The sequence below is a fragment of the Dasypus novemcinctus genome, chromosome 7 (assembly GCF_030445035.2).
Source record: "Dasypus novemcinctus isolate mDasNov1 chromosome 7, mDasNov1.1.hap2, whole genome shotgun sequence".
NCBI classification, from domain to species: domain Eukaryota; kingdom Metazoa; phylum Chordata; class Mammalia; order Cingulata; family Dasypodidae; genus Dasypus; species Dasypus novemcinctus.
Genome location: NC_080679.1, coordinates 1,610,690 through 1,626,035, shown reverse-complemented (window position 1 = coordinate 1,626,035; position 15,346 = coordinate 1,610,690). Strand labels below are relative to the sequence as shown.

At 63.5% G+C, this 15,346-nt stretch overlaps 1 protein-coding gene across 1 annotated transcript in view; it reads left to right on the top strand.

Annotated features, from left to right (window-relative positions):
• Positions 1 to 15,346, top strand: part of CROCC2 (ciliary rootlet coiled-coil, rootletin family member 2) — a 95,699-nt gene that overhangs the window by 37,579 nt on the left and 42,774 nt on the right. The window contains exons 5-14 of the mRNA XM_071216023.1: positions 1,463 to 1,628; positions 4,821 to 4,924; positions 5,493 to 5,702; positions 5,894 to 5,990; positions 6,739 to 6,948; positions 7,053 to 7,216; positions 9,413 to 9,595; positions 10,297 to 10,441; positions 10,777 to 10,923; positions 11,203 to 11,433. Of these exons, the coding sequence (XP_071072124.1) occupies positions 1,463 to 1,628; positions 4,821 to 4,924; positions 5,493 to 5,702; positions 5,894 to 5,990; positions 6,739 to 6,948; positions 7,053 to 7,216; positions 9,413 to 9,595; positions 10,297 to 10,441; positions 10,777 to 10,923; positions 11,203 to 11,433 (1,657 nt within the window). The remainder of the gene's footprint in view (positions 1 to 1,462; positions 1,629 to 4,820; positions 4,925 to 5,492; positions 5,703 to 5,893; positions 5,991 to 6,738; positions 6,949 to 7,052; positions 7,217 to 9,412; positions 9,596 to 10,296; positions 10,442 to 10,776; positions 10,924 to 11,202; positions 11,434 to 15,346) is intronic.

Here is a 15,346-nt window from a genome sequence, read left to right as displayed (position 1 = left end):
CACGTGTGCCCCTTTGTCTGCAGGAGTCGGGGGCCCGGGCCGGGTGGGAGCGGGCTGGGCCTGGCAGAGGGGGTGGAGCAGGGCGGGGGGGCGGCCGCCGCTGGCCTCGGGCAGGGGCACTAGGCGCCCGCTCCCTCTTACCCAGCGGACCCGTCCTGGTCTCCTGACAGGCCCCCGCAGGGTCTCGGGTCCAGCCTCGCCCACCCTCCAGGCCCCTCGTGCCCGGGGCCCCTGACAGCCGCCTGGGTGGGCCTCATTTTGGCCCCCAGCCCCCCATCATGGCAAGGAGATAGCTCCGAGGGAGGGCTCACGACCCGGGGCTGAGGAAGGGCTGGGGGCTCTGCCCACGCCCCGCGCCCCCTGCCCGCCTCCCTGCCCCCCGCCAGCATCACTCCTGAGCCAAGGGGAGACAGACGCCAGGACGCGGGCATCCGAGCGGGCACCAAGCAGCCCCTCACCAGGGCCTTCATCCCCCACTACCCCTGCCCTCCCGGCTGCACCCCCAGAGGGGCCGGGGATTGGGCCCGGGGGCGGCCGCGGCCTGGGAGGGGCCTCGCCCGACACAGATGCCCCTCTGGGGGGCAGCCCGCAGGCCGCGCAGGTCCTCCTGGCCTCCTCCCCAGAGCCCCATCCCGCTGCCCCAGAGTCAGTGCGGCAGGGGCACCCCACGCCCCCGGCATGCCCCGCTCCCCAGTGCCAGCCCCAGCTCCATCACGCTCAGCTCACTGAGCCCCACGACGCCCCGGGAAGGGAAGGCATCTCCCCCAGTCTGCGGGCCAGTTGAGAGGGGGGGTCCAGTCCACCCCCAGGCCTGGGGCAGGAGACGGACGTCCCACGCCTGGTTGGTCCCCAGAGAACCTGCAAAAGGCTGAGAGGTGGAGGAGCTCCTTGAAAAGAGCTTTGTGGGGACAGGTGCATGAGCGGAGGCTGCGCCCCGAGGCGCAGGGGGCCTGCCCACAGCCACGCTGGCCGCAGCACGTGGAGGCACCCCTTGGTGCAGAAGGACCCCAGTCTTGGGGTGCGCCTTCCTCCACAAGGCCTACGGAGCCCCCCGCCCACTGTCCTGACCGCTGCACAGGCAGCCCCGCCCCCAGCCCGTCACCCTCCGGTGAGGGGACCCCAAGCCCTGCTCTCCTTGCTGGTTTCTGGGTTCACCTCCACACCCAGGAGTGACGGTCCGACACGGTGACGGGGGCGGAACCAGCTGGGGGGCTCGGGAGGGAGAGGAGGATGGAAACAGGGAGGAAGGGTGACCGGGTGGCCCTGGGACCACCGCGCTGATCCTGGCCCTTGGTTTGGGGGCGCCTTGGGGACCACCACAGTCAGAGCTTCTCAGGGCGCAGCTGAGCTGGGGCCGGAGGCCTGGGAGGTCCCAGTGTCCGTTTGCGCCCCGACTCCAGGCGGGGCCCCCTGCGCGGTCCCCCGCCACCCAGCGCCCCACCGCCGCGTTCTCCCCACCCAGGAGCACCGGCCTCGCGCAGGTGAACGCCCTGCTGCGTGAGCAGCTGCAGCACATGAAGACAGCCAACGACAGGCTGGCCGAGGAGCTGGCCAGGACGACGGGCAGCGTGCTCCGCCTGCAGGGCCAGCTGGAGCGCGGGCAGGCGTGGCGGCAGGCCGAGAGAGAGGTGCGCTGCCCCCCGCCTGGGGGGAGGCCGGCTTGGGTCCCTCAGCTGGGGGTGATGGGCGGGCAGCGAAGGGTGCTCCAGCTTCAGTGGTGGTGGCCTGGGGGCAAGGCCACTGGTCTCCTGCTGCGTTGTGTCCCCACCTGGCATGGCCACAGCGGGCTGCAGGGTGAGGGACTCCTGGGTGTGTGGGCAGGTGCACGGGACCCCGGGGCCAGCCCAGAGCAGCCTGGCTGGGCAAGGATCCCCTCGCTGCTGAGGGGAGGGCGGCCTGTGAGGTCCTGGCGCCCCACCAGCCTGCAGGAGGGGGGCCCTCGAAGGAGTCTGGGCCACGGTCACTCACGGCCCCTGGCCGGGGCCACAGGGAGGGCCCCTGCAACCTCGCCTGCACAGCTGCTGAAACCCGGAGCCGTTTGTGGCTGAGCCGGGGGCGGGAGGGCCAGGCGGTTATGCGCTGCCCCCACCTGTTGTCAGGTATGGGCCTCCCTGGAAGGGGCGTGGCCGGGCAAGGTGGCCTCTGCAGCTGAGGCAGGTGCTGCGGCCCTGACAGCGTCCTGGCTGTGGTGGAGCCTGCAAGCCCCGTCAAAGGGTCCAGGACGGCGCAGCCCGGCCTCACCGCAAGCACCTGGGTGGGATTTCTCCCCAGAGGCTGCCCTGAGGGTGGGCTCTGCGCAGGTGGAGGTGGGGGCCCGAGGCGGCCTCCACACAGACACCCCCCAAACAAGCCCACCGCCGAGTGGCCGGCACTGTGCGGGGTCAGGCAGCTCCCAGGGGCCAGCAGGGACCCTGGGCAAAGCTGCTGTGTGGGAGCGGCTCGACTCCCTGCCCAGACCCTCTGCAGCCGCCGTGGACCCTCCTGATGGCCACCAGTCCCCTGCTGGGGAAGGAGGCTTCGGGCAGACCACCAAGGCGTAAGAGGGAGAGCGCTGCCCTCACGGCAGTGCCGTCAGGAAGGCACAGTTATCATCCTGGGGTAAGCGCCGACGGCAGGACTTGGATGTGTGATGGGGAGATTGCCGGGATGCTCCATGCCCCACGCCACTGTCCAGCCCACGTCCTCACGCAGTGACCACAGGAGTCGTTACCGCTGTGGGAAAGCAAGTGTCCGAGGAGGAGCAAGTACTGAACTCAATATGGCCTTCGTTACCACGGGTCTTCATTTCACCCTAGCCCATGAAAGACACTGTCGCTGGTTCACAGTTGTTTTCTCTCCACGCCTTAAAGATACTCTCTCTCTGTCTTCTGACTTCCATTGTTGCTGTCGAGAAGTAGCTTCCAGCCTCCTTTGCTTCTGACTGACTCCTTGTAAAGGTAATTTATCTTGTACTCTAGCTACTTGAAGATCTTGGCTTTGGCTTTGGTGTTCTGCAGCTTTACTATAAAGTATCCTTTTTCTTAATTTCATCTATTTTTTTAACATACAATGTATCTTCGTGAAGATGTCTTTTTATTTATCTGGCTTAGGATTCATCAGGCTTCTTGTGTCTCTCATTGTTTTCAGAAAGTAGCCATTATCCCTTAAAAGACTGCCTGTGCTCATTAGCTCTCTTGTCAACTTTGAATTCCAACTAAATGTATGTTAGACATTCTAATGCTGCCTCCCATGCCTCATAACCTCTCATATTTCCTTTCTTTTTGTCACCCTGGACGATATTCTAGATAATTTCTACCTTCCTGTTCACCAATCAATTTTCTTTTCTGGTTCTAATCTCTGTTAAATCTCTCCCCTGGACTTAAATTCCAAATATTGTATTTTTCATTTTTAAGTCATCTGAATGATGATTTCCCAAATACTTTACTCTTTACTCATACTTTCAAACTTCTCATTTTTTGACGCATGTTAAAAATGGTCATTTTGTATGCTGTTTGATGTTCTAATATCTGAAGTTTTTCAGGTTCCGATTCTGTTATTTTTGCTGTCTCTTGACCATGGTGCTTTGTTTCCTTGTGTATATGGAAACTTTTTTTTAAACTGAGAGCTGCTTATTTTTTCTTGAACTTTGTGAAGATTCTTTGAAACCTGGGATGAATGTGGTACCTTGCATAAAGGATTTGCATTTGTCTCTGCCAGTTGCCTGGGACCTCTGCCAGTCCTTGGGGCCACTTTGAAGTGAATTTTTAGCTTGACTATTTTTGAGACCACCCAGGTTATGTGAATTCAGGCTGCAAACTGCATGAAAGCTAACTGTGGTTCCAAATCCACAGGGGAGATTTTTTCCCCCTCTGCTGCTCTCCAGAATTCTAGACAGAGTGTTCCTTCGCTTCCTGCAGTGTTTGGGTGTGTGTATGGGGGGTTAATCTAGTTCACCCTTGCAATGAGAGTGCAGCTTTTGGAATATCACCTTCATGTGTGAGTTCTCCTACTAAGCGCTCCACTTTGGGTGGGCCCTACCTCTTGCTGTGTGTCCCCTGAGCCCTTGTGGCCAAGGGCACTGATGCTCAAACTGCTCGTTGTGGCAAGAAGCTGCCTGCCTCTTCTTTTCCTGAGCCCCTTACTATCTTGCCAGCCCACCCTATGTTGGAGAAGTCAAGTTGGGAATTCGATGTGTTTAACTGGACTTCCTGGGCAAGTCTGTCCAGGCGTCTGGCTGTCCGTGCTGCCGGGTGTAGCTAATCCTGCTCGTTGCCGACCCATCGGGGGGCGGGGGGCACAGCTCCTCTAGTGCGCAGCGGGCCGTGGGCGCAGGCAGGAAGCACATTCCCCGTGGAGCATCTTCAGCAAGGTGTCGCTGGCTCAATGAGGGGGTGGGGGCACCGCAGATGTGGAATAAGGGGAGGGGGTCAGATAATGGAGAGGTGGCTGCCCAGGCCTGGAAGATGGTCAGAAAGCAACTCTGAAAAGCATGGGGGAGGGGCTTGCTGAGAGGGCGGGGCTGTCACAGGCAGGGAAGGGGCAGGAGCTCGTACCCCAGGGGTGCTGAGGCCCCGGCGGGAGTTCTCATCGCCGACCAGCAGCCCCCGCCCCCCGTGGGCCCATAACCTCCACCCGCCCCGCCCCGCCAGCAGGTCGAGCCCACGGGCTCCCCGTGGGCTGCCCGGCAGGAGCTGCTGGGAGCCCAGGGCTCGCTCGCATTTTATCGGAAGGTAGGCTGGGTGGCCCGGGGGCTGCTGGACCTGCCCGGCAGGTGCCCAGAGGTCACGGGGCTCCACGCCCCTCCTGGCACCTGAAGAGGACACGCGCACCTTGCTTTCCAGAGCCGGCGGTGGCACCCCAGGAAGCCCCAGGACATCCTCTTCCTGTGGAGACAGGCCACGGCGCTGCGGGCGCAGCTGGCCGAGCTGCGGGCGGCCACGGAGCGGTGAGGGCCAGCCGCCCACTAGGGGCGCCAGGGCCACCCTGCTGGGCCTCGGGCTGACCCACTGGAGAGCAGGGAGGGCAGGGATGAGCCGTGGGAGAGGAAGGCCAGCAGGTGGCCGAGGAGGGCAAGGCTGGCAGGGAGAGGCGAGGGTTGCGAGGGCCAGCTGGGGGCGGCAGTGGGGTCCGGGGGCCTGGGCCAGGCACCCCATGCTCGCCTGCCCCGGGGTCTCCCCACAGCCCTGGAGGCAGGTCTCGGCACTCCCCTTTGCACACGAGGAAACAGGCTTGGAGTGGGCTCAGGGCTGCCGGCAGCAGGGCCCGGTTCTGTCCGGCCTGGTCCTTCTCCCCGGCTCCCCCTCTCCCCGTGGGTGTCCTGTGGCCCAGGGAGGGGCTCAGATTCAAGGGGGGCACTCGATGCCCCGGGTGGGGGCTCCCCTGAGGGTGGGGCGGCGTCTGCTGCAGGGCGGGGAGCAGGGGTGGGCGCGGTCAGCTCTGGCTGGGAGCCCCCAGGGCCACCCGGCTCAGGTCCTGGGGCTCAGCCGCAGGGCGCCGGGCCCTCGTCTCACCAGGGGTCTCGCGGACATGCGGGCGGACGCAGCCAGGACGGCCCGGCGCCTCCACACGGCCTGCCTGAGCCTCGACGCCAACCTGCAGCTGTCGGCGGGCAGCGTGCAGACCCCTCGGGGCCCACGGCCGGAGAAGCAGGTGCGCGACAAGGTGCAGGAGATGCTGCAGCTGCAGGGCCGCTGGGACACCGAGAAGGTGGCACTCCAGGCCAGGTGGGTGCCGGGGGCGGCGGGCTCACGCAGGGGGCCCTCCTCCCGGCCTGCGGGCCGCGCTGGCTTCCGCGACCACGTCCCGTGGCTCACGGGCGGCCCTGCGCCCCCCCTCCCCACCCCACCGCGGGCGCCCTGGGCCCCCTCCTCGGCACTGACGGCCCTGTCCTCCCTGCCCCCCTGTTGCTCGCCAGGCTCTCGGAGCAGATGCTGCTGGTGGAGAGGCTCACGGAGCAAAACGCACAGAAGGAGGCGACTATCTCTTCCCTGAGGATGGAGATGCAGAGCCTGGTACGTGGGCGGGGCGCCTGCCACCTGCCCGGGGCTCCTGCTGGGGGACACTTGCCTGGGGCTCCTGCTGGGGGACACCTGCCAGGGGTGCCTGCCACCTGCCCGGGGCTCCTGCCAGGGGCATCTGCCCGGGGCTCCTGCCAGGTGACGCCTGCCAGGGGGCTCTTGCAGGGGGACACCTGCCAGGAGCACCTGCCCAGCGGCTCCTGCTTGGGGCGCCTGCCACCTGCCCCAGGGCTCCTGCTGGGCACCTGCCCCAGGACTCCTGCCAGGGGCACCTGCCCCAGGGCTCTTGCCGGGGGTGCCTGCCGCCTGCCCCCGGGGGCATCTGCCTGCTCACGGGGCATCTCTGCCACAGGAAGCCCGGTGCCACGGGGCTCAGCAGGCGGTGGACAGCCTGAAGGACAAAGTGGGGTCCCTGCAGCACGCTCTGAGCAGCGTCTCCAAGGTGCTGCCCTCTCCCACGTAGTCGCCCTGTCCTGCGTGAGGGGCAGAGCTGGGCGGGGGCACAGGTGCTGAGCCACCCAGGGTCAGCCCGGCCGCCCCAAGTCACCAACAAGCATCCAGGGGCGCTCCTCCATCCGCCGGCTTCGTGGCCTCTTCTCCATCGGCTCGGCTTCCCCCTTGGGAAAAGGGGAGGAGACCCGCGGGCCCCCCAGGCCGGCTGACTCCTGAGAGCCCGGAGGGCCCCACTGAGTCCCAGCCCGTCTCCTCTTGCCCTCCGTCCCCTCCTCTCTGTGCCCTGAAGGTGGCCCAGGCGGACACAGAGCACCCGCAGCCGGCGTGGAGCAGCAGCGCAGAGGGCGAGGAGGTGCGGGGCTGGCCGAGGAGCCCCCTGCCCACCGCAACACCCCCGCCGCGGGGTCGGTCCCCCCCACGGGCCTGCTCCCCAGCCGCCCCGGACCAGGCGCTGCAGGCCGTGCAGACGGCCCTCGAGCGGCGGCGGCAGCAGGAGCAGGTGGGCGTCAGGGTGCCCTGTGCACAGCGGGCTGCCGGGCCCCCGGGGCCTCACATCCAGGGGAGGGCGTGCGGGGGCCCCGGCTGCCTCACGACCCCCCCTAGGAGCTGTGCTTGCGGCTGGAGTCGTCCCAGGAGGCGGCAGCCGGGCTCCGGGAGCAGCTGTCCGAGAGCCGGCGGGAGCTGCGGGCCTCGTGGAGGGAATGCGAGCGCCTCCGGGGCCAGCTGGAGGCGCGGCGCTGCGGGGCAGCCCGCGAGCTCAGGGACAGGTGAGCCGAGGGCCTGCAGGGCCGGGCTGACCCGGGGCAGGGCCACTCCCCCTCCACCTGTCCTTCCAGCAGGAGCAGCCAGGGCTGCCCCTCCAGGCGGAATGGTCTCAGCCAGCCCTGCCGGCCCCCTACCTCCCCAGCCCCCCCTACCTCCCAGCCCCCCTCACCTCCCCAGCCCCCCTACCTCCCGACCCCCCTACCTCCCTGGCCCCCCTCACTTCCCCGGCCCCCCCCACCTCTCTGACCCCCCCTACTTCCCCGGCTCCCCTTACCTCCCCGGCCCCCCCTACCCCCCGACCCGCCTACCTCCCCTGCCCCCCTCACCTCCCCAGCCCCCCCTACCTCCCAACCCCCCTACCTCCCTGGCCCCCCTCACTTCCCTGGCCCCCCTACCTCTCCGACCCCCCTTACCTCCCCAGCTCCCCTTACCTCCCCAGCCCCTCCTACCTCCCCAGCCCCTCCTACCTGTGCTGACACCGCCTGCTTGCCCCCACCTTAGTTTACCAGTTGCTAAAACGAATTCCTAAGTGGGTCGGCTTAACAGGAATTTATTGGTTCCTGGTTTGATTTTTTAAAAAAGATTTATTTATTTATTTATTTCTCTCCCCTCCCCCCCCATTGTCTACTCTGTGTCCATTCACTGTGTGTTCTGTGTCTGCTTGCATTCTTCACTGTGGCACTGGGAATCCGTTTCTCTTTTTCTTGCGTCATCTTGTGTCAGCTCTCCATGTGTGTGGCACCACTCCTGGGCAGGTGGCACATTTTTCACGTGGGGCAGCTCTCCTTACGGGGTGCACTCCTTGCACATGGGGCTCCCCTACGCGGGCGACACCCCTGCGTGGCAGGGCACTCCTTGCGCGCATCAGCACTGCGCATGGGCCAGCTCCACACGGGTCAGGAGGCCCTGGGTTTGAACCATGGACCTCCCATGTGGTAGACGGACGCCTTGTCCGTTGGGCCAAATCTGCTTCCCATGGCTTCTGGTTTTGAGGCTGGTAAAGTCCAAAACGGAGGCGTCAGGAAGGCAGCACTTTTCCCAGCAAGGCTGTGGCACTCCGGCAGCTGCCGGGTCGCTCGGGCTTGGCTTTCCTATCCCGTGGCACTCACTTGGCAGCGTCTCCCATCTCTTCTGGGTCCCGGGGTCTGCAGACGCCGATGAGAGGCTCTGCGGGCTTTCCAGATCCCAGGAGGGTCACGGGGAGCACGACCCGCGATGGGCTGGGGCAGCCGGAAGGCTCCCTGCGGGAGGTGGAGGGGCGGAGCGGGGGCCCCGGGCGCAGGGCTGACCATCCCGGGCCTGCCTGCATGTCCGATGGCAGGGGCAGGCCTGCTCCTCTGAGCATCCTCCAGGGGCCGCAGGGCCCCGTGATGGGGCAGCAGGTGCAGGGAGGACCCGGAGACCCACCCACCCCTGAGAGGTGCTCAGAGAGAGAAATGAGAGCCAGGGACAGTCTGGGCCCCGCCCGGGGGCATGGAGATGGGGCAGAGGGTCCGGGGCAGGTTCCCGGAGGGGCAGTGTGGGGCAGGGGCCAGAAGCAGGGGGGTGGGGGCAGGGCGCTGCGCTGTGAGCGTGGAGGGCACCCCACCCGGGAGCTGGGGCCGCGGGGGCTTCCGGGGCCTGTTAGCAGGGGTGCTGCTGGGGCTGCCGGGGGTGGGGGCAGGGGGCCAGTGCAGCACCCGGGGGGGTGTGGGGGACTGGATGAGCTCCACGGAGTGGGGGCCGAGGGGGGTCAGTTCAAGGAGGTGTTTAGGAAACTGGGGGGCTGGGAGGAGCGGCGGGGAGTGGCAGAGGTGCAGAGCTCTGGCTGAATCCGAGGTGAGAAACGGGAGGGTGGGACTGTGCGAGGCTGAGCACACGGGGCGAGGGGCTTGGGCCCCCGGGGTCCAGCGTGGCTGACCGCGAGTCCAGCTCTGTGGGGCGGGGAGGCCCTGCCCCTCTCTCTGCAGAGCTCGGGGCTCCCGGGAGCAGCCCCCAGGGGCCACCCCAGGCAGGCAGGCAAGAGGGGTGCCCCCAGGCCGGCCCCTTGGCCTTCCCGCCCCACCCTTGGCTCCTTTGCCTGAGGGGCCCGAGTCGGCGCCACCCTCCCCTACCAGGGCTCCCTCACGCGGCCGAGCCGGGCCGTGTCCAGCGCGGGTCCTTGGCCCGCCTCGCTGTGTGTGCGGGGCTGCCCCAGCTCGGCCTTCTGCCGCGCCCAGGGAGAAGGAGGCCCTGGAGACGGCGCTGGAGCAGCTGCGAGCGAAGGCAGACGCGGCGGACGCCGAGAAGCACCGGCTGGAGGCCGCCAACGCCGAGCTGCGGAGGAGCCTCCGGGGCCGGACGGAGCAGCAGGAGGAGCTGGCGCGGCGGGGCGCGCGCAGCCAGAGGGAGCTGGAGGCCAGGTGGGCTGGAGGCCAGGTGGGCCGCGGGAGGGGCCTGGCCCCACGGCGGGCTGCGCAGCCTGCCCACCTCGTCTCAGGAGGTGAGGGGCCCTCGCAGGTGGTTGCCCCACGGCCCACCCCACACGCACCGGCCCCCTCCCTGCTGCCCGGCCCCGGGACCAGTGGAGGCGGAGGAGGGTGGGCGACAGGCTCGGATCTCACTGGGTGCCACGCTCATGTGTGCACACGCCCATGCACACACACCAATGTGCACTCCCATGTGTGCCATGCACACCCACATGTACTCTCACATGCAAACACGAACACAGATGCACACACCCACGTGTACGCACACACCCATGCACACTCACATACATGCACACAGACGCACACACCCACGTGCACTCACACATGCACACAGACGCACACACCCACGTGCACTCACACCCATGCACACCTGTGTGGTGCACACACACTGACGCGATACGTCCTTGCACACACCCACCCACATGTACTTCCTGTTTGTGCAGACTGGAAGCCCCCAGCCTCCCCAGGCGAAGGCTCTTCCTGGAGGGCTCTGGCCCCCCCTCAAGGATGCGCCCAGGCTCTGTTGGGGGCCCCTGGGGTGGGTGGGAGGAGCAAGTGGTCACCCTGCCCGTGGGTGGCCTCGCCTTGACCTGTGGCCCCCTCACACCATCACCCTCTGGTTTGGGGGGCCACAGTCAGGGGCGCCTGGAGCAGCTGGAGGACAAGGTCTCGGGGCTCAAGAAGGAGCTGGTGGCAGCCAGGGAGGCGCTGAGCGCTGCGCAGCTGCGGCAGGACGTGCTGGAGGGCGAGGGCGAGGCCCTGCGCGGCGCCCTGGCCCGGGTACGCTGCGGCGCCGGCCTCGCTCTCCTCGCCGCCCCCTCACCTCGGTCCCTGCCTGCCGGGCCCTCCGCGCACCACCAGAGCCCCCGGAAGTCCCCATGGCCTCCCGCACCCCACTTGCGCCATCCTCACGCCGCCCCTCACCGGCCCTTCCCTTGGCGGCTCGCTCCTGGCTGAGCCTGCTCCGGGCGCTTCCACGTGTCCCATGAGCGCCCCACCTTGCACACGCCCGTGACGTGGAGCTCACTCCCTCACTGCGTCCACAGCCCTGCCCAGGGGGGTTGCTCTGCTCCCTCCCTGCCGCCCTCGGAGTGACTCCCCCCAACTCCCCGCAGGCCGAGTCCAGCAACACCGCCCTGGAGCTGCTCGTCACCCGGCTGAAGTCGGAGGGGGTGGCGCAAAGGGACTCCCTGGCCAAGATGGCGGCCCTGATGGAAGGGCTGGCTCAGGACAAAGGCACCCTAAACCACCTGGTCTTGCAGGTGAGGCTGCCCAGGTGGGCGGCAGGGCTGCGCCGGCCTGCCCCTTGGGCCTCTCGCCCCGTTCCCGCAGGTCATCCCCGTCTTTCCATTCCCGGTTCTGGAGTAAGGGGCCCACAGGGGGCCGAGGGAGACTGCCCAGCCCTGGCCTGGCCCGAGGAGTGAAGGCAGTGCCCGCTGGCGGGTGCAGGGTGGCCAGCCCACAGGAGCCGGGACGCAGGGCCATGGGCCGGGGCGCGACCCCTCCCTGCCTGACGCGAGCCCCCTGGCCTCCCTGGGCAGCTGGAGCAGGAGCGGGACCACCTGCAGGAGCGGCAGAAGGTGCTGGAGCAGGCGGGGGCAGGTGCCCGGGAGCAGCTGGCAGGGGTGGAGCAGCAGCTGGAGCGTGAGCGGGCCGAGAAGCAGGGTCTGCAGCAGGCCTGCGGGCGCCTGGAGGAGCAGCAGGGCCAGCTGGAGGGGCAGGCGGCCCAGCTCCGGCACGAGCGGGCCCAGCTCCAGGAGCAGGTGGACCAGGTGAGTGTCCCCAGGGCCCTGGGGGCAGGTGGGCCAGGTGAGTGTCCCCAGGACCCCGGGGGCAGGTGGGCCAGGTGAGTGTCCCCAGGGCCCCGGGGGCAGGTGGGCCAGGTGAGTGTCCCCAGGGCCCCGGGGGCAGGTGGGCCAGGTGAGTGTCCCCAGGGCCCCGGGGGCAGGTGGGCCAGGTGAGTGTCCCCAGGGCCCCGGGGGCAGGTGGGCCAGGTGAGTGTCCCCAGGGCCCCGGGGGCAGGTGGACCAGGTGAGTGTCCCCAGGGCCCCGGGGGCAGGTGGACCAGGTGAGTGTCCCCAGGGCCCCGGGGGCAGGTGGGCCAGGTGAGTGTCCCCAGGGCCCCGGGGGCAGGTGGGCCAGGTGAGTGTCCCCAGGGCCCCGGGGGCAGGTGGACCAGGTGAGTGTCCCCAGGGCCCCGGGGGCAGGTGGACCAGGTGAGTGTCCCCAGGGCCCCGGGGGCAGGTGGACCAGGTGAGTGTCCCCAGGGCCCCGGGGGCAGGTGGGCCAGGTGAGGTGTCCCCAAGACCCCAGGGGCAAGTGGGCCAGGTGAGTGTCCCCAGGGCCCCGGGGGCAGGTGGGCCAGGTGAGTGTCCCCAGGGCCCCGGGGGCAGGTGGGCCAGGTGGGCCAGGTAAGGCATCTCCCGGGCCCTGGAGGCTGGTGGGCCGGGTGAGGTGTCCCCAGGGCCCCGGGGGCAGGTGGGCCGGGTGAGGTGTCCCCAAGGCTCTGGGGTAGTTGGGCCAAGTGAGGTGTCTGCAGGGATCCAGAGGGCCCAAAGCCCCTCCTCTCCGGTGTGGACGGGACACATGTCCTGACTTGGTGACGTGGCTGGGCCTCTAGACCCCCCAGGCTGAGGCTCCCTGCAGCCGTGTTCCAGCCGCGGTGCCGGCAGACGCGGCCTCCCTTGGTGGAGGGGGGTGGGACGGGCTCTGGAGGGCGGATGTCACCTGTGCTCAGGGCCAGGGTCTGGGGTGGAGGGCTTCGCTGCCTACCGGGAGGTCCTGCCTCCGCCCTCACCCACATCCCACCGCGGGCGCTCCCATCCCTCACCGCGCATTCACCCCAAATTCCTTACCGACGTGACTGTTGGGGGAGAAGCCGCTTCGTCTTGCTCCAGCCTGTCGCTCGTCCCTGCCGAGGCTGGGCCCGGGGCGTTCAGAGTCCACAGCCCGTCACTTCCGGGGCACAGCACGCCTCTTTCAGGTTCTCAGACTGTCCTGTTTCCTCTCTTTTTTCTTTACTTTTTCTTTTTCTTTTTATCAAGGTGTAATTTACACTCAGTAGGTCAGTGCACAAATCAGGGAGTTTTGACAACCACGTGCCCCTGCGTAGCTGCCACTAAGCACAGGACGTGGACCGTTCCCCACCCACCAGCTCCCTTGTGCCCTCCCGTCCGTCCCCGGCACACCCCAGCAGCCTCAGTCCTGACCACTTGCTGGTGGCGTCCGGGTTAGAGCCCTGGTACGTGGGGCCATGCAAGATGGACTCTTGGTCCAGCTTCTCTCTCGGGGTAACATCTTCGAGGTTTGTCCAGGTTGCTGCATGTAGCCAAGGTTTATCCTTTCTTATTACGAGTGATATTCCATTATTCTATTAAATATTCCATTAAATATCATAAATGGTAGTCCATTAAAACAAACTACAGTTGCTCATCCACCCGCTGGCGGGTGTTGTGATGTTCCTGGTTCGAGGCTATAGCAAACAAGACCACTGTGAACGTTAGTGATGAGTCTATTTTGTGAGCCTGGGTTTTCTTGTCTCGAGTAAATACGTAGGCGTGAAGCTGGGGAGTCAAAGGGCAGGTGCGTGCCTTAGTGGGTCAAAGGGCTGCCAAGGCAAAGTTACCAGAAGCGCGTTGGCTTTTATGAAAGGGATTTTATTGACAGTTCCAAGGCCGTGAAATGTCCAAATCAAAGCACCATCAGAGATGCTTTCTCACCAAAGTCAGCTACAGGCGATCCTGACGTCCTGCCACATGGCACATGGCAAAGCTCATCTCCCCTTGAGCTCCTCCATGGGTCCAGCCTCTCGTGGACTTTGTGCTTAAGCTTTGGCTTCCAGCAGTCCTCGAGTCCTTCCTCACATAGCTGGGTCAAAAATGGCAGAGCTCTCTTTTCTGCGTTCCTCCCTGTGTCTCCCTCTATATCAGACCCAGCAAGAGGGCGGAGACGGAACCTGAGTCACAGCTCACTGGCAGAGTCCAGTCAAAGGGTCTCACACCCACAGGAATGGATTAGTTCAAAAACATAATCTTTCTCTTTTAGGGATTCACCAAAGTCAGACTGTGTATGTTGACTGCTATAAGAAACTGCCGAACAATTGTCCGAAGTGGTTGTATCGTTTTACCCTGAGACCAGTAGTGCATGAGAGTTCCAGTTGCCTCTTGTCCTTCCCAACATTTGATATTGTCAGTTTTTAATTTGTAAATATTCAGCTGTGTATGAAGTTATAGGCCATTGTGGTTTTAATTTGCATTTTCCTGATAACTAATGACATTGAGCATGTTTTTGTGTGCTTAGTGAGTATTTGTATATCTTCTTTTGCCAAGTGTCCAAGTCTTTTACCCATTTTTATTGGGTTTTTGTATTGGAGTTATTGGCACATAGGAGTTCATTTTGTGTATCTTGGATTCAAATACTTTGTCAGATACAGCACTGTAATTATTTTCTCCAAGTTTATGGCTTGCGTATACATTTTTGTAGTGATATTTTTTTATGAAGAGAAATTTTTTATTTTGGTAAAATCTGATTTGCCAATTTTTCTTTTATGGTTAGTATTATCTATGTCCTGTCTGAGAAATCTTTGCCTAACCAAGGTCAAGAAGATATCCTCCTATGTTTTCATTTACCTTTTATATTCAAGTCTATGATCATTTCATATTGATTTTTGTGTATAGCAGGATCATTACCTGGGAACTTGTTTAAAAAGCAAATTATCAGGCTCCACCCCAGACCTACTGAATCAGAAACTGTGTGGATGGGTCCCAGAAGTACAGATGTTAGCCAGCCCTCCGTGGTTCTGAAATGCCCTGAAGTGTGAGAACCACAAGGGCTCGGTGTGAAATACGAGTTGTGAGCCTTTCATTTCTATGAGAACATCCAGTTCTTCCAGTACTGTTTGTTGAAAAGACTCTTCTTTCCCCATTGAATTACCTCAATGACTTGTTGAAATAAATCTAACAGTGAGACTCGTTGTACTGTTCCACCCATCTATCTGTTTATCCTGTCACCCAAACCACACTATCTTGATGACAAGGCCTTTTTAGTAAGTCTTGAAATTAGGTAGTGTGGGTCTTCCAATTTTGTTCACCTTTTTCTTTTTTTTTTTTTCGCGCGGGGCGGTTCTTCTTGCGGGGTGCACTCCTTGTGCGTGGGGCAACCCCTATGCGGGGGACACCCCTGCATGGCATTCCTTGCTCCCAGCAGGACTGCACGTGGGCCAGTTCACCACATGGGTCGGGAGGCCCTGGGGATCGAACACTGGACCCTCCGTCTGGTAGGTGGATGCTCTGGTCGGTTGAGCCACAGCTGCTTCCCTGTTCTCCTTTCTCAAGATTGTTGTGGCTGTTCTAAATTCTTGGCATAGCCTTACGTATTTTAGAATCAGCTTGTCAATTTCTATCAAAAACACAAACTGCCTGCTGGGACTTCAATAGGGACCGTGTTGAATCTGTAGATCAATTTGAGGGGAATGCGCATCTTAACCATATAGCCTTCTAACTCACGAATATTTCTCTATATTTACTTTGTTTTCTTCCATTTCTCTCAGCCATATTTGTAGTTTCCAGTATATGTCTTTAAATCTTTGGTCAAGTTAATTCCTAGGTTTGAAATTGTAAATTGTAATGCTATTTTAACTTCATTTTGCTATGGTTCATTACCAGTATGTAGAATACGATTTCATAT